We start from the raw sequence: 27,103 nt of genomic DNA on the forward strand, positions 1-27,103 counted from the left end.
AGAAGAAGAGTTTGGATTTATATCTCCCCTTTCTCTCCTGCAGGAGACTCAAAGGGGCTTACAATCTCCTTGCCCTTCCCCCCTCACAACAAACACCCTGTGAGGTAGGTGGGGCTGAGAGAGCTCCGAGAAGCTGTGACTAGCCCAAGGTCACCCAGCTGGCGTGTGTGGGAGTGCACAGGCTAATCTGAATTCCCCAGATAAGCCTCCACAGCTCAGGTGGCAGAACTGGGAATCAAACCCGGTTCCTCCAGATTAGATACACGAGCTCTTAACCTCCTACGGCTCAGTGGAATGCACTACCTCGGAGTGTGGTAGAGTCTCCTTCTTTGGGGTTTTTTAAAGAGAGGCTGGATGGCCACCTGTCAGGAGGGCTTTGATTGTGTGTTCCTGCATGGCAGGGCGTTGGACTTGATGGCCCTTCTGGTCTCTTCCAACTCTATGATTCTATGATTCTGTGGAGGCCTCCAAACCTTCACACATTATGGTCCCCTACTCACCTCAGCACCCTCCGCCCGAGCTTCAGCCACAAGACTCTCAATGGCATCTCGCTGCTCCTCGTCACCCAGGACACCCAGATCCACTGCCTTGTCCAGAGAGTCCCCCACACGCAGCTGACCCATCCGGTGCTTCAGGCGCTGAATGAAATCTTTGGCAATAGATTCCTGCAGGAGCAGCTGGGACCCGACATTGTGGGCCTAAGCATGGGAGAAACACAAACTAGATTAGAAGAAGAGGAATTTGGATTTACACCCCACCTTTCTCTCCTGTATGGAGACTCAAGGGGGCTTACAAGCTCCTTCCCCTTCCTCTCCCCACAACAGACACCTTGGGAGGCAGGTGGGGCTGAGAGAGTTCCGAAGAACCGTGACTAGCCCAAGGTCACCCAGCTACAAAGTAGGAGTGCGGAAACACATCCGGTTCACCAGATAAGCCCCTGCCACTCAAGTGGAGGAGTGGGGAATCAAACCCGGTTCTCCAGATTAAAATCCACCTGCTCTTAACCACGCTGGCTCTGAATCAGGATGGAGGACTGAGCTACAGATGCTATCAAGTAGGTCCTTGGCCAAAACTGGGCCTCTCACAGCATGATCATGTTGTGGAAACGCATCTGGTTCACCAGATAAGCCTCTACCACTCAGGTGGAAGAGTGGGGAATCAAACCCGGTTCTCTTTCTCTCCTGTATGGAGACTCAAGGTGGCTTACAAGCCCCTTCCCCTTCCTCTCCCCACAACAGACACCTTGGGAGGTAGGTGGGGCTGAGAGAGTTCCCAAGAACTGTGACTAGCCCAAGGTCACTGTAATGAACTGAGACCAGACAATCAGTATCACCATAGAAGAATGGGATCTTTATTGAAAGGCCTAGACTCCATCCAAAGGGTTGCAAGCAATGAGACAAAAACTTCAGAAAAGTGTCCAAGAGAACTCTGGCCCAGCCCCCACAGAAACCTTCACACGCCGGACCGGGCCAGTCTGGGAAATGCACCAAAACAACACAGATAACAAAGACAGCAAAACTCCACAGCAGGTGCTTAATCCCCTCTTCACACCAAGAACTGTGACTAGCCCAAGGTCACTCAACAGGAATATAGGAGTGGAGAAACACATCTGGTTCACCAGATAAGCCTCCGCCACTGAGGCGGGGAGTGGGGAATCAAACCCAGTTCTCAAGATTAGAATCCAACTGCTCTTGACCACTACACCACACTGGCGTTTATCCTCCAGGGAACGGTGGTGTGTACATATGTATGTGTATGTACATGCAGGTGCACACGCGAATGTATACAGTTAACACACACATGCCAAAAGTGAAAAGTGGCATTATTAAAACAGTTTTAAAGCTATCGATTATTTTACATCTTATTTACTCGTAGCGTTTATTAGTTGCCTTTCTATCTCACAGAACTCAAGGCCGGTTGCGATGGAAACAAAGCAATCACTGTAAACACAGTCAAATAAACATATATACACTGCAATTCAAAGTCATGATTGCAGGCAGTCATGAAACTGCAAAACTAGATTTATCAAATGCTGTCTTAAATACGACCGTAAAAATACTTCTCGCCCGTTGTTCCCGCTTCTACCCTCACAATAAATCTATGAGGTAAGTTATGTTGAGAAATAGCGTTTGGTCCAAATTCTCAAGTAAACCTTGGAACAAAAGCAGGGAGCAGTGGGTTGGGGTGGATTTGTCTCCGGCTTTAAGTATCATACTAAACTCATGACGCCCCCCTGACCCTCAAAAGTCTGGCAGCCTAACTGGGGCACCAGCGTTGTGTCCGTCTGTATGTTTGCATGCACAGTTTTTGGAGGTCAGTCAGTCACTCTCTCCCCTTGAACTTTTCTTCCTCACAAAAGGTCAGATTTCTCAACTACATCAGAAGTGGAATTTGGCTAGAACGGTCAAATCAGATATATGAGCTGCCAGTGGAATTAGTCCAATGTAGATACAAAGCAAAATAGATGTCATTTTTTATCAGCAGAGTTTAAAGCGGAGTCACTCTGGCCATTTCCAGATTGCTTCTTTATGGCTCCCTGGGGCCGACATAAAACACTGCTCCTAGGGAGCCATTCGCTGCATTAGCTACCACCTGGCTACGCTCAGCCTCCCCCAGGGCGGCGTAATGCTTCTGTTTAAAACAACTCCTTGTTGGTTGTTTTACTTAACAGCGAGCCTCAAGCGGCAAGGTGCAAACGGCACCGCCGGGAACACGCTGATGCCAGCTTTCCTTTCACACTCACCTTGTCCCCGTCGTCGGCCTGCTGGCCTCCGGAGCCTGGCTCTCTCACTGTCCTCCGACCCCTGGAGGTCGGAGGGCAGCGTAAGCGGAACTTCAGGAGGCCAGCAGGCCGATGGCGGATCGGGACAAGGTGGAAGGTGGGAAAGGGAAGGGGGCAGAGGCGGCTCCATGGAAGGAGCCACCGCCTGTCGCCAGCTGGTCTTCTTCCTGAGGTATACAGCCTCGCACGCTTGCGTGCTGAACGGTGACTCAGCCCCCACGCCCGGCAGAAATTCCTTGCCCGGCGTCGAAACCTGGGGGGCCGTGCGGAAACGGCCTCTGGTAAGATGAGAAGGTCTATAGTTTTCTTGCATTCACTGCAATCTTCTACCACACTTGGAAAAGAATACTCTCCACACAAGATGTACTTTCCATAGGAAGGTTTTACTTTAGCAGTTGCGAGGTTACACAAGTCTATGCTACACAAAGACTATAAAGCTACACAGAACTCTTCAGCAAGAACAAAGTTGAACATACACACTGAACTTAAACTCAACTCAGACCACTCTCTGAACTTAGCATATACAATGCTTTGCTTCTTATACATCCAACTGAATACTTTTCCCCTGCCCCAGCAACAGCCTCTCATTGGTCTAGAGCAGTGATAGCGAACCTTTTCGAGACCGAGTGCCCAAACTGCAACCCAAAACCCACTTATTTATCGCAAAATGCCAACGTGGCAATTTAACCTGAATACTGAGGTTTTAGTTTAGAAAGAATGGTTGGCTCTGAGGCGTGCGTTACTCAGGAGTAAGCTTGGTGGCAGTTGGTGGCTTTGCTTTGAAGCAGCTGTGCAACTCTTCCAACGGGTGAATCACGAACCTAGGAGGGTTTGCTCAGAAGCAAGCCCCATTGTCAGCAACCGAGCGTACTCCCAGGTAAAGATCGCGCTTTAGTTCTTCGCATGAAAATCAGTGGGGTTTAACAGCGCTTAACAGGGTTACCTACACTGCTTCCCCAAAATTAGGTCTTAGGTTTAATGTTAATAATCAAGCCCAGCGGCCCAGGCCAGCCTAGATGTGTGTGTGTGTGGGGCACTCTGTTTGCGCATGCCCACAGAGAGGGCTCTGAGTGCCACCTCTGGCACCCGTGCCATAGGTTCGCCACCACTGGTCTAGAGTCACAGTTGAACTCATCAATCAATGTTAAAGGTCAACTGTAGCTACTTCTCCCTAGACTGACTGTCTCCGGCCTTCTGTTGGCAAACTTCTGCTGATTAGAAGATGAACCTTTAGTGAACCTATCCTCTCTTTTTTTATATCATGACATGTTTACATCCCCTCTCAGGCCTACCAATGCTCCCTGATCAAACATACCTGTCCCCGGTTCAGCCAAATGGCATCCACCAGCCCATCGACGGCACTATCCAAGTCAGCAGAGTCAAAGACGATGAAGGGCGACTTCCCTCCAAGTTGCAGAGAAAGCTTCTTGCCAGTCCCAGCCGTTGCCCGTCGCAGGCTGCGGCCGGCCTAGAAGGGCAGAAAAGGTGTCGTATTCACCTGGAAGGTGCTTGGAGGTCTATTTCAGTGGCAGATTTACCCTCTCCCTTCCCCACCCTCCACAGCAGCTGAACTGTGAACAGCTATCAGCATTTCTACTGCATTTTCTGTGTCGAAAGAGTTCAGGTGTGTTATCGCCTTCAGACAAAAAGCTATTTAGCATATATCCCAGATTCCCAAAGAGGGCTATTTACCTCAGCGGAACCTGCAAAAGCCACTTTGTCAAGGCCCGGATGGGAGGCCAACGCCTCGCCCAGCGCCTGGTCACCCGTGATAACATTGAAGACGCCAGGAGGTAGCCCGGCTTGGGCACAGACCTCGGCCAGGAGCAGAGCCGTCAGACGGGTTGAGCTGGCCGGTTTGACCACCACTGTGTTCCCTGTTTGACAAAAGGGGCACAAAACAGAGGAGAATGAGGGAGCCTTGGAATTGTACGGTTTTGATTCAGCGGGGCTCTTCTTGCGTTCTTATTGACACCAGACTGCAAAATTAAAAACTGGCTTCTTAGGAGCAGCAGTGGAGTAGGAGGTTAAGAGCTCGTGTATCTAATCTGGAGGAACCGGGTTTGATTCCCAGCTCTGCCGCCTGAGCTGTGGAGGCTTATCTGGGGAATTCAGATTAGCCTGTGCACTCCCACACACGCCAGCTGGGTGACCTTGGGCTAGTCACAGCTTCTCGGAGCTCTCTCAGCCCCACCTACCTCACAGGGTGTTTGTTGTGAGGGGGGAAGGGCAAGGAGATTGTAAGCCCCTTTGAGTCTCCTGCAGGAGAGAAAGGGGGGATATAAATCCAAACTCTTCTTCTTCTTCTTAGCAAAAAATAAATAAAAATAAAATATAGCCTTGCAGAGACCTCCTAAGCAGGCTTCTTTCAACTATAGGGATGGAGGCAGCTAGCTTTTCTGTTGATGGAAAAGTAAAAGGAGACTTCCTTTGATTGTCCAAACAAGCTCTGATGGGGATGATAGCACCTGCATGAAAAAAACCAACCCTATGTGGGATGGGAACTGTGGAAAAGAGAATGGGGGAAGAGCGAGAGAAGAAAGCCAGCTGGATCCAACTCACAATAACCTTTGCAACCAGAGAATAATCTATGCTGAGACATACCCATGGCCAGCGCTGGACACACCTTCCAAGCCAGAGTCAACAAAGGAAAGTTCCGCGGGATGAGAACAGCTACGGCACCTACAGGAAGGAAAAATTAGTTATATCTTTAGGACAACACCCCCACTCCCCAATTATCTTCGGAACACAATTTTGCATTGACTGTTACCCACTTCATCAGATGCCAGTGGAGGCAGAGTTTTGAGCCAGAATGGCAACATCCTCCAACTCACCAAGAGGTTTCCAGTCCTTCATCTCCACCTCCATCAGCTGGGCCCAGCCAGCGTAATGGTAGAAATGACGGACCACCAAAGGCAGGTCTCCATCCCGGGCCTCGCGGAGAAGTTTCCCACCGTCTAGACTCTCCAGGAGGCTGAGCAACCGCTGGTGTTTTTGGATGGTCCTGGCCACACTGGCAAAACCGAAGGCACCGCGTCAGTTTAGTGAGGTAGAGGAAATACCTCCCAATGGCCTGGTAGGTGACTATTTCCAAAGCTCCATCCAGAACTAACAACAAACCACGGTTTGTTGTTACAGGAACAAGCCTTTGAAATCCTTCGGCCTGAACTCCTTCCCCTTCCGTCCACAGTTTTGAGAATGAATGCCTCCTCATTCCCAGGAGACCACAGTTCACTACAGGGGCGTAACGAGGCAGCCCTGGGCAAACTGTAGCCCTGGGCAAAACCTGAGTTGGATGCCCCCCCCATGGGCGGCCACTCCACCACAACCAAATTTTTGTTTGCACCAGGACATTGGTGCCTGCAGGGGGTGCATTTTTAGACATATCAGCACCAAACTTTCAGCATATCATCAGGAGACTGTCCTTATGCTACTCCCCAAGTTTGGTGAGGTTTGGTTCAAGGAGTCCAAAGGTATGGACTCCCAAAGGGGTGCCCCATCCCCCATTGTTTCCAATGGGAGCTAATAGGAGATGGGGGCTACAGTTTTGAGGGTCGACAACTTTGCCCCCCTTGAACCAAACTGCACCAAACCTGGGGGGTATCATCAGGGCAGTCTCCTGATGAGACCCTGACAGTTTTGAGGCTGTGCCTTCAGAAATGTGCCCTCCCCCAGCCTGCAACCCCCATGGACAGCAATACAGAAAACTCAATGCAGAACAAAGATTCTTGGGCAAATTTCTGGGATGTTCCTGCAGGGGGCGCATTTTTGGATGTATCGCCACCAGAATTTCAGGGTATCATCTGGAAACTGTCCTTATGATACCCCCCAGGTTTGGTGCAGTTTGGTTCAGGGGGGCCAAAGTTATGGATCCTCAAAACTGCGCCCCCTGCAGGCCAAAAATGGAAAATCACTAAAAAATACCCAAAAATGAACCCTGCATTTTGATGCCCCCCACAAGGTGATGCCCTGGGCAGCTGCCCACCTTGCCCAATGGGCATTACGCCCCTGGTTCACTATGATGTCTGAACTAGACAAAACGGCAAATTGTGGTTTCTTGCCTAGGCTTCTGAACCACAGTGCAATCCCAGCGTGTAGGCAAGAGAACCAAAGTTGCAGCTTACCTTCTCTGATTTTCAGATGTCCAAATAAACTGTGGCTTGTTAGGAACTAGGACGGGAGAGGGCGTGAAATTGCTCTCTCTCCCCGCCATCAGCGCAACTCTGCATTCTTCTACAACTTTTACCGCTGTGCTATAGAGAGTGTCTTAACCTACTGCATCTGTGTATGGTTCTCCAGTTGCACAGTGGCGGATAGGAAGGCGCTCCAAAGGGTGATCACCACTGCACAGAGGATTATCGGCTGCCCTCTCCCCTCCTTGGAAGAACTCTATAATTCCCGAAGCCTAAAGAAAGCCCAAAATCTTCCGAGAGACCCGTCTCATCCAGCACACTCTCTTTTTGAACTGTGACCATCCGGCAGACGATACAGGTCTATCAAAACTAAGACAACTAGGAGGCTTAGAGACAGCTTCTACTCTAGAGCTGTGGCCATGCTAAACTCCGCGGCTTCGGGTTGATGTGTTTGGGGCTGTGTAGGGATGGGTGGAGGAAGGGGAAAGTGAGGATGGGGTATGAGTCTGAAATTGTGTGCATCGAGGAATGCTGCTGTAAATTTCGTTGTGCATGCACAATGACAATAAATGCTTATGCTTGCCTCTCATTTAAAGACACACACGCTCACAACATTTTAAATCGTTACAATCAGTTTCCCTAATCTGGAAGAAACCAAGGCTGTGTTCATTAGAGGTGACACAATAACCCTCCTGTGTGTATCTGCAGTATCACCTTGTACCGGCATCCTCAAAGGATCATGGGAAACCGTTTGATAGTACTCAGAATTCTGTAAGAAGCCCATGCCCCCCCTCCTCCCATAGAACTACAGTTCCCAGAGGTCCCCTGGAAGAAGAAATTGCTGTTAACCCACATTAAGTCCACAGTGTATTCATGGAACACCAGCTGTGGTGACCATTCCAGAACCACCCGGGCTCTAGAAGCGGCAGCCGTGAGGCATCAAATCTGGCCTCTTGAGAGGGCCACTTACTTGTAGAGGTGCCGTGCTCGAACGTGACCAGGTTGTTGGCCCCAGGTTTGAAAAGCTTTCATGGCGGCACCGACAGCCACTTTGACGTCTTCTCCATTCCCCTGGAGGGTGGTGGCTAAGTGTTCCCCTGAGAGCGAGGGAGAAAGGAAAGAAGAAGAAGAAGAAGAAGAAGAGTTTGGATTTCTATCCCCCTTTTCTCTCCTGTAGGAGACTCAAAAGGGGCTTACAATCTCCTTGCCCTTCCCCCCTCACAACAAACACCCTGTGAGGAAGGTGGGGCTGAGAGAGCTCCGAGAAGCTGTATTTAATTTGTAAGTGAAGCAAGCCTTTATTGGCATAGAGCTCCGAGAAGCTGTGACTAGCCCAAGGTCACCCAGCTGGCGTGTCTGGGAGTGTACAGGCTAATCTGAATTCCCCAGATAAGCCTCCACAGCTCAGGCGGCAGAGCGGAGAATCAAACCCCGTTCCTCCAGATTAGATACATGAGCTCTTAACCTCCTACGCCACTGCTGCTCCTGTTTTTGTTTTGTTCTGGCTGGAAAGATCCCAAATCTGTGGAGTTGCTACCACAACGTGGAGTGCAGGAACCAGGGAAAAGCACCCACACTGCAAAAAAGCTGGCTGGGACCCAAGCCATGGCATTTGACATCATTTATTCTGTTCCCTGCAGCCACGCCAAAGACCATGAGACTTGGCTAGATTTCCCAGGGGAAACCAGGGGACGAGATTTCCCGGGTTTCATAATCTACCCCTCTCATGTTCTTCCAGCTTGGTATAGTGGTTAAGAACAGGTGGACTCTAATCTGGAGAACTGGGTTGGATGCCCCACTCCTCCACACGATGCGTGCTGGGTGATCTTGGACTAATCACAGTTCTCTCAGACCTCTCTCAGCAGTACATGAGAACATAAGAACTAGCCTGCTGGATCAGACCAGAGTCCATCTAGTCCAGCACTCTGCTACTCGCAGTGGCCCACCAGGTGCCTTTGGGCGCTCACAGGCAGGATGTGAAAGCAATGGCCTTCTGCTGCTGCTGCTCCTGAGCACCTGGTCTGCTAAGGCATTTGCAATCTCAGATCAAGCAGGATCAAGATTGGTAGCCATAGATCGACTTCTCCTCCATAAATCTGTCCAAGCCCCTTTTAAAGCTATCCAGGTTAGTGGCCATCACCACCTCCTGTGGCAGCATATTCCAAACACCAATCACACGTTGCGTGAAGAAGTGTTTCCTTTTATTAGTTCTAATTCTTCCCCCCAGCATTTTCAATGGAGCCCCCTGGTTCTAGTATTGTGAGAAAGAGAGAAAAATTTCTCTCTGTCAACATTTTCTACCCCATGCATGATTTTATAGACTTCAATCATATCCCCCCCTCAGACGTCTCCTCTCCAAACTAAAGAGTCCCAAACGCTGCAGCCTCTCCTCATAAGGAAGGTGCTCCAATCCTTCAATCATCCTCGTTGCCCTTCTCTGCACTTTTTCTATCTCTTCGATATCCTTTTTGAGATGTGGCGACCAGAACTGGACACAGTACTCCAAGTGCGGTCGCACCACTGCTTTATATAAGGGCATGACAATCCTTGCAGTTTTATTATCAACTCCTTTCCTAATGATCCTAATTATCCCCAGCCTTGAGGGGAAAGGAAGGAGTTTGTAAGCTGCCTTGAGTCTTTTTACAGGAGACAAAAGTGGGGTATAAATCCAAATTCTTCTTCTCCCCACTATACTCCCACCATGGGCTGGATGTATGGTTCCCTTCTAGTCCCAGAAGACTCTTGACTTAACCACATGTAATAGTATTGTTAATAATGTGCCAGTCACAATCCTGAGTCCGCACAGTACAGAGATCTGTAAAACAGCCTGCCAGGATAACTCTGTGCAGAGACCTTTGATTTCAATAGACTCGAGTAACTCAGCATAAGACTGCACAGACGGTCTCCCACGTAGCTGATCTCATCTCTTCCTTACCTGTCGTGGGATTTTTGGTGGCGTAGGTCTCCCTTCCCCCCGGTTTCAGCCACTCGCCATCCACGAAATGCCCAAAGCTACGGCTGTGAGACTCCAGCCAGGCCTGGGAAAAAGTCAGAGAAGAGGTTAATAGTCACAGATACAAAGCAGAATCTATCCTTTACCACGGGGAAGCTTGTCCCAAAATCACCCCAATTTATATTTTAAAATATGATGAAACGGTTTGTGTGAATCCCATTGGAGAGGGAGGAAAGGGGGAAATCGGCTTACTGAATACATGTTCGGCTCCCAACCTGTCACACTCTAGTAACTTTGGGGAAAAGAGAGAGGAAGGAGAAAATCACATTTACTGGAATAAAATCTTGCTAGTCTCTGAGGTGCCACAAGACTCCCTCTGTTTATCTTTGCAAAAACTGCAGCAACCCCCTTTGGAATGATCACAGAATCATAGGCCCCTTCCGCACACGCAAAATAATGCGTTTTCAAACCACTTTCACAACGGTTTGCAAGTGGATTTTGCTATTCTGCACAGCTTCAAAGAGCACTGAAAGCAGTTTGAAAGTGCATTATTCTGCATGTGCAGAATGAGCCATAGAGTTGGAAGAGACCCCAAGGGCCATCAAGTCCAACCTCCTGCAATACACACAAGGGCCATCAAATCCAACCCCCTACAACACACACACACAGAGGAACACACAATCAAAGCACTCCCGACATATGTTCATCCAGCCTCTTTTGTGATTCCCCTTCAGGGGGTTTTTTTGGTAGGTTTTTTTTGTGATTCCCCTTCTGGTTTTTTTTTGTAGCTATCTGAGGACTTCTTTTAAATCAAGCTTTAAATTAGATCAGTGTGCTTATCTTAGGATGTGCTTCAATTAAATGTGCTTATCTCAGAATCACGGCTTGTCTAGGATCACAGAGGCCCTGAACAACAGGTGTAAGAGACAGAACGTTTGGGTAGGGGGTCATAGCTTAGCGAAAGACTCCCCGTTTTGAAAGCAGAAGGTGTCCGGTTCAATCCCTGGCTTCGCCACTGAAAGAGCTCAGGTAGCCCAGGTTGAAAAAACTCCTTCTCCACTTCAGACCCAGGGGAGTCACCACCGGTAGACAATACCTAACCCAAACAAGATTGTTGAATGATGATAGATTATTTATAAGTTGCTAACATTTGCATAGCACACGTTGTAGTTATATGTGAATGCATATTGCAAGCCGAAAGCATTATTCGGGTTAGAGATTCAAGGAGTACTTTGGTATGTATGTAAATACAAGAATTTTCATTATACAGATTTAAAGTGCATTGCTGTCTTAGGACAAGTGTGTAAAAGTGGATCGGCTGTATTTACTCAGTGCAACTGTAACCCCCAAGCTCAGAATGGGTTGACCCAGAAAGGGGTGGAGACTCAAAGCAGCAGAAGGCTGCAGAGCTCATGTAGTTTGGAGGAGACAAGGCTACCAGACTCGGACTTTGATTTCTGTAAGCCCTTAACACCTTGTTAAGGTAACTGCAATGTTGTTGGGAACTAGTGGGAAGGTAGTTGTTTATTTTTGCTATGTTGTAAATGTTGGAGTTTATTGTTTCAGGGTTTTTTTTAATGTTTGTAATGGGTGAGAGTTCTCCTGGAAACCTTCATCATGTTGAATCCTGTTCACCAAGCCCTTGGGAGTCTTCAGGAGCCAACCCACTTGCAAGAAGAAATGGACTTGGCAATATCAGAAGACTGTAACTAGAAGGACTTGAAGTGCAACCTGAACAGGACCTTGAAGTGTGATGTTAAATGTTGATGTTATATGTTATATGTCCGTGGTGGCGAACCTTTGGCATTCCAGATGTTATGGACTACAATTCCCATCAGCCCCTCCAGCATGGCCAATTGGCCATGCTGGCAAAAGCTGATGGGAATTGTAGTCCATGACATCTGGAGTGCCAAAGGTTCGCCACCACTGTTATATGTTAAGAAAGTAAACCATATTGTTTTCAAAATTTGTTGTTGCAAACTCATTCCAAGTTCTGCCCCACAGATAGAGGTTACACAACCAAACCACATTTCTTGAATATGGTGGGCAGACAATACAGAGCCAGGCAGGTCAATAGCCCGACTAGTATAAGACAACTTTATAAAGCTTAAGTCCTCAAGAAGCAACAGCTGAAGGCAGGGGTTAGAGTTCTGGATAATGTTGCTCTTAGCGCATGCAACCTTTAAGAGCAGCGGCTCTTGAACGCTGGTGTCTTTCGGAAGGTCCCCATCAAGGTCTTTGCAGAGATTCCAGGTCTCCTCTTTGACAAGCGGAGACCCGCCCTTCTCCCGTCCTTCTCCCGCAGCCTCTCTCTCTTTTTGGCTCTTCGCCCACATCTGCCGGATCCAGTCCATCTCGGCGGCCCACAGCCTCCGGTCTTTCTCCCGCTGGGCCTTCTCGTCCTCCCACAAGCCCTGGAACAGTTTCTCCCGCTCCCGGAAATGCGTCCGGATGTCCCGGACGAGCTCGTCGAATTTATCATCCCGGGGTCTCTTCCTTCTGTTTCGGAGATGAGCGAGCTTTTCTCGCGTGCTCATCAGGGTTCGTGGTCTCGGGAAAGCTGGAGGGGGCAACAGAGAGAAGGCATTCATTCACAGATGGGACCAAGAGCCAGTGGTTCAGAGCAGGTGGATTCGAATCTGGAGAACCGGCTTTGATTCCCCACTTCTCCACCTCAGTGGCAGAGGCTTATCTGGTGAACCAGATGTGTTTCTGCACTCCAACATTCCTGCTGGGTGACCTTGGGCTAGTCACAGTTTTCTTAGAACTCTCTCAGCCCCTCCTACCTCACAAGGTGTCTGTTGTGGGGAGAGGAAGGGAAAGGAGGTTGTAAGCCCCCTTGAGTCTCCTTAGAGAAGAGAAAGGTGGGGTATAAATCCAAACTCTTCTTCTTCTCCTCTAGAAGTACCAAGAAGATTTCAGCACAGCTTCAATGACACCAACAGAATATTTTTAAACAGAAACGGATTCAGGGAGCCACTAACTTGGAAATGCACAGCAACAGAAACACCGTTCAGGGAGAAAGTATTCCTACAGGGTTTTATTTAGAATTGCACCCTCATTTGCACAGCCTACAAACTATCCAGGTAACCAGCAGAGATGTTCAACCCTTGTTTCAATCTCTGGAGCCAGAAGACGATGCACAATTTCACTCTAAGCCCGCCTCCCCATCCCCTTCCCCAGTTAAAATTATCTCTAGACAAGGAAGTTTTTGTGACTTGAAAGAGAGTCGGTCTCCCCTCCCTCTTCTGGTCATCAGAGTCGCCACACACCACTTTCAAAAGTAAATACGCCTGCATCCTGGATGGCCTAGAGTGGGGTCTGCAACCTGCGGCTCTCCAGATGTTCATGGACTACAATTCCCATCAGCCCCTGTCAGCATGGTCAATTGGGCCCCAGACTAACCTGATCCGGTCAGATCTCAGAAGCCAAGCAATATCAGTATTGGCTGTAATTTTTTTAACATACAGAGCATGTGACCTGCCTGCAGGGTCAAGTTAGGTATTTTCCGAATGTTTGACATGCCGAGCCAAAAAATTGAAGCGTTTGGATTTATATTCCACTTTTTTTCAACCTTAAACAGCCTCAAAGTGGCTTACAAACTCCTTCCCTTCCACTCCCCGCAAAAGACACCTTGTAAGGTAGGCGGGGTTGAGATTTGGAGAGAACTGTGTCACTCGCCCAAGGTCACCCAGCAGGCTTCATGTGCAGGAGCGGGAAACAAATCTGGTTCACCAGATTCGAGTCTGCCATCCACAGAAGTGTGAGAGCTCAAACCCGGTTCACCAGATTAAAGCCTGCTGCTCTTAACCACTCCGAGGGTTCCCCATCTCTGCTCTGGGGTCTCCTAGTGGGCAGGGCCCTGCTTTGCTGACGCCAGGAGCCACCCTGCCAGCTGTGACGCCCCGAGTGGCCGAATCCCTGGGTGCAAAGGGGTGCCTCTGCCATGAAGGTGCTCACTCACCTCTGCGGCTCAGCCCAGGCCGCCAGGGAGCGTCCGGTTGAGCCCGGGGTTCATGCCGCAGGAGTGGTGGCTGGAGACTGTCCCTCGGGGGGCTGTCCATGCGCGCCTCCTCTGGGGGGTACAGATAGGGTACCACTCCTCCACGGAGGGGACCGGATTCTTCCCGGCCGGGGCTTTTCTCTTCCTTGACGGCATGGTGGTGCAAGTGGTGGTGCAGGATCGGGGCCACGCCGTCCTCGTGGTGGAGCACTTGGGGCGAGGAGGAGGAGGAGGAAGAGGAGGCTGCTGCTGCTGCAAGGGAGGAAGGCTCGCCCTGCGGGTCCAGGTCGCTGTTGTTGTCCACCTGGGTCCAGGCGTAGTCCTCCTCCTGCAGGTCCTGCTCGGGATCCAGCTCGGGGTCGCTCTCCTCCTTGATCACCACCTGGCACCAGGGAGCCCCGCCGGGGGGGTCGCCCCCGCCCAGGATGGCATCCAGCTCGTGGAAGAAGCGGCAGCGCTGCCGGGCGAGGCCGTCGTGCAGCTTGGCTTGCTTGTAGCTCTTCTTGAGGTCCTTGCCCTTGGTGCGGCACTGGTCCTCGTCGCGGAAGTAGCCCTTCTCGGCCATGCGCTCCGAGATCCACTGGTACACGTCGGCATTGCGGTGGCACCGGCTCAGCTGCGCCTGGATCCCTTCCTCCCCCCACAGCGCCAGGAAATCCAGCGTCTCCCGGTGGCTCCAAGTCGCCGCCCGGGTCCGCGGCGCTTTGGGACGCTCCGGGGACTTTAAGCCCAGGAAGGAGGACGGGGAAGGCGAGGACATCCCGGGGTTGGGGGGCAAAAGTGGGCGCAGGGAAATAGAAAAAGGGTGGAAGCAAAGCAAATACGTATAAAAAAAAGATTAATTGCAATTAATTAATTGCAAGCCTGGGGGTGGGGAAAGGGGGCAAAACGGGGAGGGGGCGCAAAGGAAAATAAAAAAGGGGTGGATGCAGTATATCTATATATAAAATAACGGGGGATCCCTGCCCCCACCTCGGTTTAATTGCAAGCCTGGGGGGTGGGGAAAGGGGGCAAAGAAAATAAAAAGGGGTGGATGCAAAGAAAATAAATATATATCTCTATATAAAAGATCTGGGGATCCCTGCCCCCACCTCGGTTGGATTGCAAGCCTAACCCCGGTGCACGCCGGGATGCAGCCCCCCTTCACCCACGCGAGAGCGAGGCGGGGTAGAGGGGCGGGTACCTCCGCGGTAGCGCGTAACCCGAGGTGGGACTTACCACGGGCGCGCCGGCCAATGGGCGCGCAGTATGCAGATGACCCCGATGGAAAGCCGGGCTTTCGGCCCCGCCTACTCGAGCCTCCCAAGAAGGGCAATCTGGTTACCCCTCTGGCAAGAGACGCGGGAGATTTAACCCCAGGGGGACAGGGGTTAAATCCAAAGCCCCATTCCCTCCAGTATTTGAGAATCTGGCATTTTGCATGTTCTCTGGGGTCTGTCGCCTTTTGCAGGGGTTATTCCAGGAAGGTGTACACTTTAGGGTAGAAACCAGGACTTGCAAACATCAGAAGTGCCCCCCTAAATCAAAGCATCACGTCCAGCATCTTGTCTTGCGCAGTGGCTAACAAATAGGGGCCAAGGAATCCCAGTGTTCCCTTCCCAAAATCGTTCTGCAAGATTGACTGCCTCTAGATGTGGAAGATCCCTTAATTCCCCGTGGCTAATAGCCAATGTTGGATTTATCTGCCAGGACTTTTTGCTAACGTCTATGCAAGCAGCCACCACTGGCCGCTAAGTAAGAAAAGGGTGGGATTGTAAAGAGTGAGTGGTGAAGGTCAGAGCACGTCCTTATGCATATGAGAGACACAGTTCTAGGTTTCTCTGGAAAGGGAGAAGCGGGAGTTAAAAATAGCCGAGGGGAAAGATCTGAAAATGCCACGATCACATTTTAGTTCCACTTTTCAGGATCTCAAGGAGGACGTACACAGGTCACTTCTGTGTCTTAACCTTCACAACAATCCCGTGAGGTAGGCTAGGTGGGACACCACCACCAGCCTATGTGCTTTGCTTGACTGGAATGTCTCCCCATTTATAGACTGCTACTCCAGTCAAGGCACCACAGCGAGGTTCCTGGTCCAAAGAATGAGGACATCTAGGGAAAAGGATAGGAAGGCACCTGTGTTGTCACACCTGCATTCACCATGTCCCGGCTACTGACCATACTGGCAGATTTAAAGCAGCTAAAGACACCAATAATGTGCCTATTCTTTATGAGGCAGACCTTTGGATCGTGGCTGGTCAGTGACCCGCATCAAAGATTGAAAGTCCATCTGGCACAGTTGCTGGTTCAGCAGCAGAGCAAAGGTTAGCCACTAATCTAGAGGCAGAGAAAATATTGAAGACGAAGAGTCTGGATCTATATTCCACGTTTCTCAATCGCAAAGAGTCTCAAAGCGGTTTACAAACCCCTTCCTTTCTTCTCCCCATAATAGGCACCTCCAGTAATCCCCCCCCCCCAAAAAAAAACCCTCACAGTCAAAAACCCCACAGCCTAAAATGCAAGGTGGATTCTGCACCAACCAAACGAGGAGCAGTGAAAAATTACCCTCTTGCTTCCCCCAGCAACAATTCCTTCTCATCCAACCTCACTGCAACTCAGTTGTCCCACCTTGTAGGGAGGCTTGTCACAATTTGAGCCCTAAAGATCCGCATTTGGTGCGTCCTGGTCACGGTGGAAGGGGAGTGAGCAATTTCAGCCGGTTTCCCTTACCTGGGCTGCCCCAGTCCCTTCTGGGACAGGCCCATACTCCATGGAAGTGTAGATATCGTACACTGAAGGGGCTCCACGACTGCTTGGAGCCACACAGCCCGCCATAGACCCTGCCTGCTCGCCCGGGACAAGCAGGACCACAAATCACAGCCCTCCCACTGGAGGGATGCCACTTCCGGCCTCCCAGCGACCATAGAATCGTCATTCCGGAGAAGAAGGGCAACCTCACCTGTCCAGGGGCGTACGGAGGCAAACTGGAGCCCTGGCAGGAGGAGGAGGAGGAGGAGGGGCGGCGGCCCAATCGGCGCGCTCTCTCGGGACTCGTCACCCCGGAGGCGACGGGGAGGGAGGGAGGGGTGCCCGTCATTGGCTTCAAACGCCCCCCCCCCCCCACTTGGCCTGGCTCCCCCCGGACCCCGTCCCTCCCCTGGACCACGCTACGCTGACCGCCGCCTTCGCACGAGACCGCACGTGGATGTCATGGGGTGATTCCGCTATCTTCCCAAGCCTCTTGGAACTTGGCAGCCCCTTTGGACAATGGAGCCGAGAGCCTAGGGCTTCGCACGAGGCCCCACGTCGAGGTTGTGGCGTGTCCGCTCCTCTTTGGGCAGCGGAGCCGCTGAGGATGCTGCTGCCCTCCAGTGGCCAAAGGTGTGAATTACAAGCGCAACCCTCCCCCCCCCCCCCCCGCAGCATTTTTCAGGTTATAGTTGCTATAATGTGGCGTGTCCGAAGATTTCCCAGGGGGGAGGCACTCTGGCCGCCCTCCCTCTCTCCCTCGCTGTCCCTAAAGGACGGGGAGGGGCTGTCGGTGACCTGTCACTATAGATCTCCTACTCCTCCTTTAGGGAAAACTCTCGACCTGAACTTCCGGTAAAACGGGGATTGGCCGCTCTATTTCTTACTGACGTCTCTATGGTGGAACCCTTAGTATACATTGGGGAATTAGTATGAGTTTTACGGGCAATGTGTTGGTTTACATCGAATGACAGTGTTTGCTGGAATATTTTAATTGCATTTATTTACTGGTTTTAATATTGTTATTTTAACATGCGTGTTGGCCGCCCTCCGCCTGGCTTCAGCCGGGATGCCAAATGGCATAAAATAAAATAAAAATAAATCTAATTCGGTTTTAAATGAAATGGCACTTTGCTTCCCACCTTCCCTAAACTACCGTGGAACCGCAGGCACGGGCTGTTCTCTTTCGCTCACTTCCGACCTTTTTCTATGTCGTCACTTCCTTCCCAACCAAAAAATATATAATAGACGCTTAGAGTTAAGTTTAAACGTAGCGGGAGGGATCTGACCATTTGATTTGCTGCTTTGCCTAAAATCAGCGCCAAAGGTGGTTCTCGGGAAGGCGAGGGGAATAAATATAAGGAAAGGCTTCTCTCTTTTTGCTTTCTTGCCTGTGATCTTTTCCTTTCCTACTTGGGACAACCCAATGAAAGAGCTGCTATAGCAGTAGCAAGTTTGTTCCTTTGAGAGAGGAAGCAGGTAGGGGTGGGGTTGCTTCCAAATACATCTGCAAAGGAGGAGTGTGGGCTTAGGAAAGAGATCAGTTGGAGGGGGAAGATGTGGGACCTTTTATGTGGGTGCGTTGGAGGTGGGGTCCCCCACGAGGATGAAGATGGGACCTCACTCTCCAAACACGGGACGCTGTTCAGTAGCTGCTAGAAAATTTGGCCAAAGTCTAGAGATCCCTTGAATTCTGAATTGTCTTGAAAGTGAATGGCGACTTGTTCAGAATAGGAAAGCGAGGGGAGGGTGGGGTGGGACAGGGCTGCCATTCTCACTCCTTTGGGGCTTTCTCCCCCTTCCTGACCCTCTGGGTCTGCTGTCGGTTGCCTGAGTTGTCTGTCGCTGTCTTCCCTGCTCTGTTTTTAATCCTTGTTTGCGTCTCGGCCTCTGCAGGCGGCATCGCCATGGCATTCGCCATTGACAAGTCCTTGTTATCAGCTGAGTTGCAGGGAGAGGAAGAAGAGGAGGAGTTCAGACGCCTTCTGCTACAGGTATGCTGCCAACCCTGCTCTCTTCCGGGGGGGGGGGGGGGGGTTAGTTGGACAGCTGGCTCTGTCAATCCAACATCTGTTTTCCAGCAGTGGGTAAGGACCACAGGGCATTCCTCAGGGAGGGCTTGCGGATAGCAGCCGTTGTTTGCTGGCTGCTCCCTGACGCCTGTCAGTTGGAGGCTATCCTGGCTAATAGCTACCAGGAGACCCATCTGTCACAGAGTAGGATTTACGCTAGAGGAAGCCTGTTACAGAGGCCAGCAAGGTGCGGCTAAGCACTGGCTGAGCACAGCTGAAAGCAATTACCACTGCACACAGAAGTTTAACTGCGAGGAAAAACTTTATCAATAGTGCAGATATTTACAGTGCATATAGGAACTCAAACAACAAAGGAGCAGCATGCCCTGCAGCAACAGGTAATCCCTAAGAGCTAGTGCTGGTAAGCAAGCACTTCTTTTATATACAAAGTAACCAATCATAACGAAGAACAGCTGACTGGTTTCAGCTGGTTCTGACAAGGTGCTGGGAGGAGCAGCTGTCAGACTAGATCAGTTTGATCTACTTGTCTGCTCTCAGGATGTGTACAGGTATTTTGGATACTGTAACACCATCCTCCGTAAATCTGTCCGGCATGCTTTTCAATCTATCTGATCCAATGACTGTCACCTGAAGGTGAAATGTGAATGAGCCATTTCATCACATCTAGTGGCAATGAGTTCCCTTCTTTTGTGAGAAGTAGAATTCCTTTGGTCTGCCTTGGACCTACTGTCAAGTCATTTCGCAGGGGAGTAATGGCGAACCTATGGCACGGGTGCCAGAGGTGGCACTCGGAGCCCTCTCTGTGGGCACGAACACACAGAGTTCATCATGTGGGGGGTGGAAAATCACACACTCCCACACACACATCTAGGCTGGCCAGGGCCACTGAGCACGACGTGCGCGCACCGTGGTGACCAGGGAGGACTTGGCTGGCAGGCCTGGTGCCTGTGCTCTGGGTGGTTTCTGCCCGAGGGGGGGCGCAGAGGAGGCAGAGATGCTAGAGAGGCACAGAGCGGTGCGCGTGGGACTTGCTGGGGGCTACAGCAGGCTGGTCCCTGCTCGAGTGGGTGGGGCGGAGGAAGAGGGAGCCAACCGTTTTTTTCTAAACTAAAACCTCAGCATTCGGGTTAAATTGCCAGGTTGGCACTTTGCGACAAATAACTGGGGTTTGGGTTCCAATTTGGGGACTCGGTCTTAAAAAGGTTCACCATCACTGTCATAGGGTGATCCCAAGTTGCGGCATTACGGAAGAGAGAGAAACATTCCTCTGTCTCTATCATCTCTATGCTGCACATAATGTTGTAGATAGCTAACATGTTACCCCCCTAAATTTTCTTTTCTCTTTGTCATCCAGTTTGGAGCGGACCTCTTGGAATATATAGGGTTGTTGCAGGGATTGTAATGAGCCTATCAAATCTCTTTTTCTGTAGGCCACCCAGAAGATCCAGAGCGCAGCGCTCCCCCCAGCAGACTACAAGCCCATCCAACCTCTTCCAGGTAAAGGAACTTCATAAGAACATAAGAACAAGCCAGCTGGATCAGACCAGAGTCCATCTAGTCCAGCTCTCTGCTTCGCGCAGCGGCCCACCAGGTGCCTTTGGGAGCTCACGTGCAGGATGGGAAAGCATCAAGTAGGGCCGAAGGACAGAGGGTTTGCTGGGGGGCATTTGGGAGGAGGAGAGCTCAGGGCTGGGTTTTATACCCAGTTTCTGGGCAGAGGCAAACACAGAACAAGGTGAAGGTGGCCACCCAGGAAGTATTTGGAGGGGCCGTTGCTGGTTGTGGCCGATCAGTGCCAGGAAGTGTCCTTCACAGGTGTGTCTCGTCCTTATTTATTTATTTATTTATTTATTTATTTCTTTCTTTATTTCTTTATTTATTTATTTATTTATTGGGCTGGCGGGCTGGCTGGCTGGCTGGTTGGTTGGTTTATAAACCGCCCTCCCCCGAAGGGCTCAGGGCGGTGTACAATATGTAGATAGAGCACAATCAGATTAAAATACAATACATATATATAAGTTAAGATGGCTCTAATAAAAATAAACCCTACCCCATTAAAATGCAACTTATAAAATTAATATTAATATTAATGTTAACGAAGATGGCGCCTGCTATCAACTCCCTCTAAAAACATACATCAAAAGGGAAGGGCGGTAGGGCCACATGATGTTATTGCAGCAAAAAAGGAGGAAGGAGGAAGGGAGGGGCCCCTATCAACGGCTAGTCTCCCCAAAGCGTCTCGTGGAACACCCGTCTTGATGGCCCCTATGGAATTGTGCTGTCTCAAGAGGGGTCGGACAGTTGATGGAAGAGCGTTCCACCAGGCGGGGGCCAGAGCTGTGAAGGCAGAGCCCGGGTGGAGGCAGAGCTGGGTGGTGCCGCACAAGGGCAAATTTCTGCCTGGTGTCTTCGAAGGCCCCCCTGTCAGGCCTGAATTTTGCTGTCAGGTATTTTGGCTCAGCTGCAGGCTGGGACCGTGACACTCAGCTTTCCCCTGTCCAGGGTTCTGCCTGAAAACCCGCACCGATGCAGGTGAGAAGGTCTTCGTCAACGTCTGCAGGTCCCCGCACATCCCGCCACCTCCTGACCTGACCAGCGAAGAGCTCGAGTGCCTCATTGAGTCGGACAACGCCTCCACCTTCCGGATCCCCATGAGTCTGGGGGAGCCCCACGCCGAAGTGGACAAGAGTGAGTGGTCGGCTTGTCGCAGGGGAAATGAGGTGGTGGCATTGGCGGAGAAGGTGGCCGTGAAAGAGGACATTGAAGCTTCATTGATAATTCATGTAGGCCACCTTGAGTCTCCTTACAGGAGAGAGAGGTGGGGTATAAATCCAAACTACTCCTCCTCTCATGGGCTCTTCCAGTGAAATGTGGACTGATCACCTGGAAGATAAGTCTATTTCCTGGCCCCGCCTGTGGGCTTTGGGTCTGGGGGTCTCTTGTCTTCACGAGCAGCCAAACTCCTCCTTCTGCTCACCCCTTCCAGGTGGTCACGGTTGCACTGCGTATGATGTCACCATCAACACTGACTTCTTCGCCAAGATGGAGGTGAGGATCTGTTTGAATGGAGGACTTTCGAGACCGGTGGTTTTGCTGTCCGGGGAAGAGGCGGCTATTCTGTTGGAAGACCTTTCCTTGCGAGCATTTGCTGCTCTACAGGTTGAGGAGACAGGAGGAGCAAGGTTGGATCCAGGATTCAACCCGGTAGTGGTGTGCCTTCCAGGGGCCAGCTCCTTGTGTGCTTATACCCCACCCTGAGGAAGAAACACAGTGTGACCCTTATGGACTTACTGGCCCCGAGGAGTATCAGGAAGGCGTGACCACCCATTTCCCCATGGGGGTGGTGGTACTGTGGAATGGGTGGGAAGCTGCAGAGAGCAGCTGTGACCCCTCAACCACTCTCTGCTGCCTCTGGGTGCCTCTCAGTCATTCTTGCCCACCCTCTCATCCCCCTCATGTTGACACCCAGCATGGAGGAGTGGTCAAGAGCGGCAGACTCTAATCTGGAGAACCGGGTTTGACTCCCCACTCTTACGCATGAGCCAGTGGACAATTATCTGGTGGACTGGGTTTGTTTCTGCGCTCTTACGGATGAAGCCTGCTGGGTGATCTTGGGCCAGGCACAGTTCTCTTTGAACTCTCTCGGCCCCACCTACCTCACCAGGTGTCTGTTCTGAGGAGGAAGGGAAAGGAGCTTGTAAGCCGCCTTGAGTCTCCTTACAGGACAGAAAGGCGGGGTATAAATCCAAATTCTTCTTCTCTTCTGGTCTTACGAACATGAGTGAAGCGGTGTATAAAGTTGCCTTCTGATGAGTCTGGCTGCTCCAGTGTTGTCTGCTCTGACTGGGGGACCTTTTATCCTGTCATCCATTACCCAGGATCCCTTTAGCTAGAGATCTTGGAGCTTCCAGCAGGGACCTTGTGCAGGCAAAGCTGCAGACCTGGGGGGCTCTTCCCTCCCAGGGGCTTGGCGTCATTTAGGTAGTTGCTTGATTCTCTGACACTTCCCACCAATGTGAGATCACCCCGTGTTCGTGTGAGCAGTAGAAGAAGAGTCTGGATTTATATCCCACCTGTCTCTCTTGTAAGGAGACTCCAGGTGGCTTACAAGCTCCTTTCCCTTCCTCCCCCCACAACAGACACCTTGTGAGGTAGGTGGGGCTGAGAGAGCCCTGAAGAACTGTGACTAGCCCAAGGTCACCCAGCAGGAATGTAGAAGTGTGGAAATACATCTGGTTCACCAGATAAGCCTCTGCCACTCGGGTGGAGGAGTGGGGAATCAAACCCGGTTCTCCAGATTAGAATCCACCTGCCCTTAACCACGACACCACGCTGGCTTCCAATTGACTGTGGGTAGAGGCCAAACGTCTCCTGTCTTTCTCTCCCTCTGTCAAGAGCAACCATTTCCTCAGAGAGTTCTTCATCACAATTGCTTTGGAAGGATTAGCAGAGAAATACAAGCTGGACATCAGCCACGCAGGTATGGGGAATCGGCATTGCTCTGGAAAGCCAGTTCGTCAGTTTTGGGGGGACCCTCCTGATCTTCTGTTGTTGCCTTCCTGGAGGAAGGCTCCTGTGCGGAAATGCCCGGGTCTGGCTCTAGCAACGCCAGTCACGTGCTTCCTCCCGGCTTCTGTTTTGTGCCTGGGAACAAAGTTCCGCCACCAAGTTTTCTCACTTGCCTTTTACGCATCCCCTTCCAGAATGGTGCGTTCTGAAGAACAGGAAGTTTTTGGGCTCCATATCAGAGCAGAGAATCCGCACCAAGTCCCAGCCCATCATACAAGAGATGGATAGCAGGTACGCTGAGCTTTAGGGCAGCCTCCAGCTGGCTTTGAACCCCAGTTCCCTTGTTAGAGAGTCCTATAATATGAGTACCTCTGTTCTTTGGCTGTTGCATACTTCATTAGCCCTTGCTTATGAAGTGTGCCAGCGTGGTGTAGTGGTTAAGAGCAGGTGGATTCTAATCTGGAGAACCGGGTTTGATTTCCCCACTCCTCCACCTGAGTGGCAGAGGCTGATCTGGTGAACCAGATATGTTTCTGCACTCCTGCATTCCTTCTGGGTGACCTTGGGCTAGTCACAGTTCTCTTAGGCCTCTCTCAGCCCCACCTACCTCACAAGGTGTCTGTTTTGGGGAGAGGAAGAGAAAGGAGCTTGTAGGTCCCCTTGAGTCTCCTTACAGGAGAAAAAGGTGGGGTATAAATTCTAACTCTTCTTCTCTTCTCTTCTTGTGGCTACTTGCCTGAAAGAATCCCTGATGTATGTTTGTATTCCTCTCCAATTTCTCCGCCATTAGGGGGCTATAAAATGATGATAATCACGTTGTGTCGGTAATCATTGTTTTATTTTGTGATTGGGCTGTATGTTGTTTAAGTGAGTGTTGTAAGCCACCCTGAGCCTGCTGACGTGAAAGCACAGCTCATAAATTAAATAAATAAGCAAAAATTCCAGCACTGGAGTGGTTTAGAATTTGTTAATATGTTTTTGACATACTATGTTTAATTGCTTTTCTGTAGCCCAACCCAAGAGACGACGAGTAAACTCCTGCAGTCCGTTCCTACACAGAGGTATGGTGTGGTTGAAATGGGAGTGGGGGGGGGCTGGAGGAGAAGGAGAACAGGAGTTATATAGGACATAGTTATAAAGAAGAAGAAGAGTTGGATTTATATCCACAGGCTTATGGATTGCATTGTCAGAAGTGTGAGTGTGGCGTAGTGGCTAAGAGCAAGCGTGGTGCGGTGGTTAAGAGCAGGTGGATTCTAATCTGGAGAACTGGGTTTGATTCCCCACTCCTCCACCTGAGTGGCAGAGGCTGATCTGGTGAACCAGATGTGTTTGCACAACATGATCATGCTGTGAGAGGCTCAGTTTTGGCCAAGGACCTACTCGATAGCATCTGTAGCTCAGTCCTCCATCCTGATTCTGTCAGAGCCAGCGTGGCGTACTGGTTAAGAGCAGGTGGATTCTAATCTGGAGAACCGGGTTTGATTCCTCACTCCTCCACTTGAGTGGCAGGGGCTTATCTGGTGAACCGGATGTGTTTCCGCACTCCTACTTTGTAGCTGGGTGACCTTGGGCTAGTCACAGTTCTTCGGAACTCTCTCAGCCCCACCTACCTCCCAAGGTGTCTGTTGTGGGGAGAGGAAGAGAAAGGAGCTTGTAAGCCACCTTGAGTCTCCTTACGGGAGAGAAAAGTGGGGTATAAATCCAAATTCCTCCTTCTCCTTCTCTTGTTCTTCTCCTTCTTCTCCTCCCCTGTCTTTTCCTTACCCCATTCTTTCAATGATGTGAGGCACACACACATCAACATCATACTGTGGACTGCAGGTCTAATACAGTAATGTTTGATTAGGATGCTCTGGCCTGTCATGAGCCAGAGCAGGCAGCTAGCACTCATTTCCGTCATGGTCCTTAATCCTGGGCAAGCTGTCCAGCGCTATTCACAGGTCAATGAAAAGGATCCCAGGTGAGTGACAGGATATGCTCCTGCCACCCATCCCGTGAGATTCCTTTGCAGCTTACAGGTCTGGCCTGCCTTCTTTTCTTCCCCAGCGCTGCCACAGTTCCCACCTTTGCCATCGTTGCCCAGCCGCCGAGCCACCCCGACCGTCTAGTCGCAACGATCAGCCTCCCTAAAATGGTAACTCGGCACGTAATTCGGGAGCAAGTCCTGAGATTCCTGGGAAGGGTGCTCAGGTAGCCTAGTCCCAGCAGGTGGCGCTGTAACACGCTGCATGCCGTCCTCTTTTCTCCCCCCCCCCCGCCCCCCCCAGAACTCCGTGAAGATGCTCGAACTGGATTTGGGAGAAGATCGGATTGTATTGCGGGACCATCCTGGCTGGTATCACCTGGACATCTTCATTCCTTACAGCATCGTCCCCGAGGAAAGCAAGGCCCAGTTCAACAAAAGAACCAAGGTGAGTGAAGAAGTTCCCTCCCAATGCATACTATTTGGAGGGCTGCTCATGCTTTAGGTCAACTATTGGATAGAGAGTTCTCTACCCTAATCACCGCAGCCAAGAAAACGTGCTCCCCCCTGTATTTTTCTCTCCCATTTGAACGGGGCCACTTGGCACACTACCTGTATTGCTTAATAAACCCTGTTCAAAGGAGAGCCATAATGCTCGCCAGGTTTAATGTTATGCCCTCTGCCTTGTTATATGGCAGATTTAATAAGCAAGAAAAGGCTAAAAGATTGGGCCCATGTAACGATGGCTCAGTTGAATCTCTGGCCCACCAATTACTACACTGTCTCAGATTCAAGGAAATCAGATCCAAGCATGTGAATCTTACTCCTTTACATTTCCCCCGTCTCCCCGATTTAATTAGATTACACTACTTGTTGGACAGCCCTGATCCTTCTCTCTGTATGACAGTGGCAGACTTTCTCCTGGAAATTACTAAACGCCAGTAGATTTCCTTCGACCTGTATTGTATATGCTTTTTAATCCGTTTTTATTCCTGTTGTACTGTTGTCTATGCCAATAAAGGCTTGCTTCTTCTTATGCTTTCCCCGGTCATCTGACCTGGGCCCTGGGCCAACCCTCATTCTTGCCCCTTCCAGACTTGGATCAAAGGGGTACAGAGTTTGTTGACCCAAGCCTTTGTCCTTTGGGGAACTGCCGACCTACAGAAAGTTAGGAAGGTCCTCAATGGCCTCTACCATCAGAGTGACCCACCCGGAGCAGGCACAACTCGGGTGGGAATGCCTGCACCCCAGCCCAGGTGCCTTCCTATACTCCTTCTCGCCAGAAGAGGGCAGTAGATTTGTGCATTACTCTGCCATTTCCTGGATCTTCTTTGTTCTAGAGCAGGGGTCGGGAACCTTTGACATTCAAAGAGCCATTTGGACCCATTTTCCACGGGAAAGAAAACACATGGAGCCGCAAATACGTTTTGACATTTAAAATGAAGATAACAGTGCTTATTTTGTTTTTTTACCTTTACGCTTTGTACAAAACAGCTATAGTGTGTTGCTTGAAGAATCCATGAGCCAGCACCACTTTTCTCTCCCCTCCAACCTATACGCTCCCCGTAGGAACGGGGAGTGCGCAGCGGCGATCCGGCCGGAGCCGGGCGCCTCTTTCTTTCTCTCCCTTCCCTGGGGATCCCACAAGCTCCCCGTAGCAACGGGGAGCGCGCAGCGGCGACCCGGCCGGAGCCGGGCGCCTCTTTCTTTCTCTCCCCTCCCCTGCAGGGGAGGGGATCCCACAAGCAGCGCGCAGCGGCGACTCGGCCGGAGCCGGGCGCCTCTTTCTTTCTCTCCCTTCCCTGGGGATCCCACAAGCTCCCCGTAGCAACGGGGAGTGCGCAGCGGCGACCCGGCCGGAGCCGGGCGCCTCTTTCTTTCTCTCCCCTCCCCTGCAGGGGAGGGGATCCCACAAGCAGCGCGCAGCGGCGACTCGGCCGGAGCCGGGCGCCTCTTTCTTTCTCTCCCCTCCCCTGCAGGGGAGGGGATCCCACAAGCAG

At 50.9% G+C, this 27,103-nt stretch overlaps 2 protein-coding genes across 2 annotated transcripts in view; one reads left to right on the plus strand and one right to left on the minus strand.

Annotated features, from left to right (window-relative positions):
• ALDH16A1 (aldehyde dehydrogenase 16 family member A1) overlaps positions 1-14,817 on the minus strand; it is a 32,271-nt gene extending 17,454 nt beyond the window's left edge. Inside the window, exons 1-9 of the mRNA XM_048517493.1 lie at positions 13,833-14,817; positions 12,049-12,428; positions 9,851-9,953; positions 7,886-8,012; positions 5,617-5,795; positions 5,387-5,464; positions 4,475-4,659; positions 4,098-4,250; positions 501-698 (exon numbers count right to left, since the gene is read on the minus strand). Of these exons, the coding sequence (XP_048373450.1) occupies positions 501-698; positions 4,098-4,250; positions 4,475-4,659; positions 5,387-5,464; positions 5,617-5,795; positions 7,886-8,012; positions 9,851-9,953; positions 12,049-12,428; positions 13,833-14,631 (2,202 nt within the window). The 5' untranslated portion in view covers positions 14,632-14,817. The remainder of the gene's footprint in view (positions 1-500; positions 699-4,097; positions 4,251-4,474; positions 4,660-5,386; positions 5,465-5,616; positions 5,796-7,885; positions 8,013-9,850; positions 9,954-12,048; positions 12,429-13,832) is intronic.
• A 2,989-nt stretch (positions 14,818-17,806) lies between these two features.
• On the plus strand, positions 17,807-26,399 carry PIH1D1 (PIH1 domain containing 1). Its single transcript, XM_048516706.1, has 11 exons — positions 17,807-17,856; positions 18,495-18,592; positions 20,062-20,128; positions 21,134-21,319; positions 21,618-21,679; positions 23,027-23,111; positions 23,335-23,431; positions 24,151-24,201; positions 25,187-25,274; positions 25,408-25,551; positions 26,199-26,399. The coding sequence occupies exons 2-11, from the start codon at positions 18,506-18,508 to the stop codon at positions 26,397-26,399; spliced, it is 1,068 nt and encodes a 355-aa protein (XP_048372663.1). The 5' UTR covers positions 17,807-17,856; positions 18,495-18,505.
• Positions 26,400-27,103: the final 704 nt, after the last annotated feature.

The sequence above is a fragment of the Sphaerodactylus townsendi genome, linkage group LG15, assembly GCF_021028975.2.
Source record: "Sphaerodactylus townsendi isolate TG3544 linkage group LG15, MPM_Stown_v2.3, whole genome shotgun sequence".
Lineage (NCBI taxonomy): Eukaryota > Metazoa > Chordata > Lepidosauria > Squamata > Sphaerodactylidae > Sphaerodactylus > Sphaerodactylus townsendi.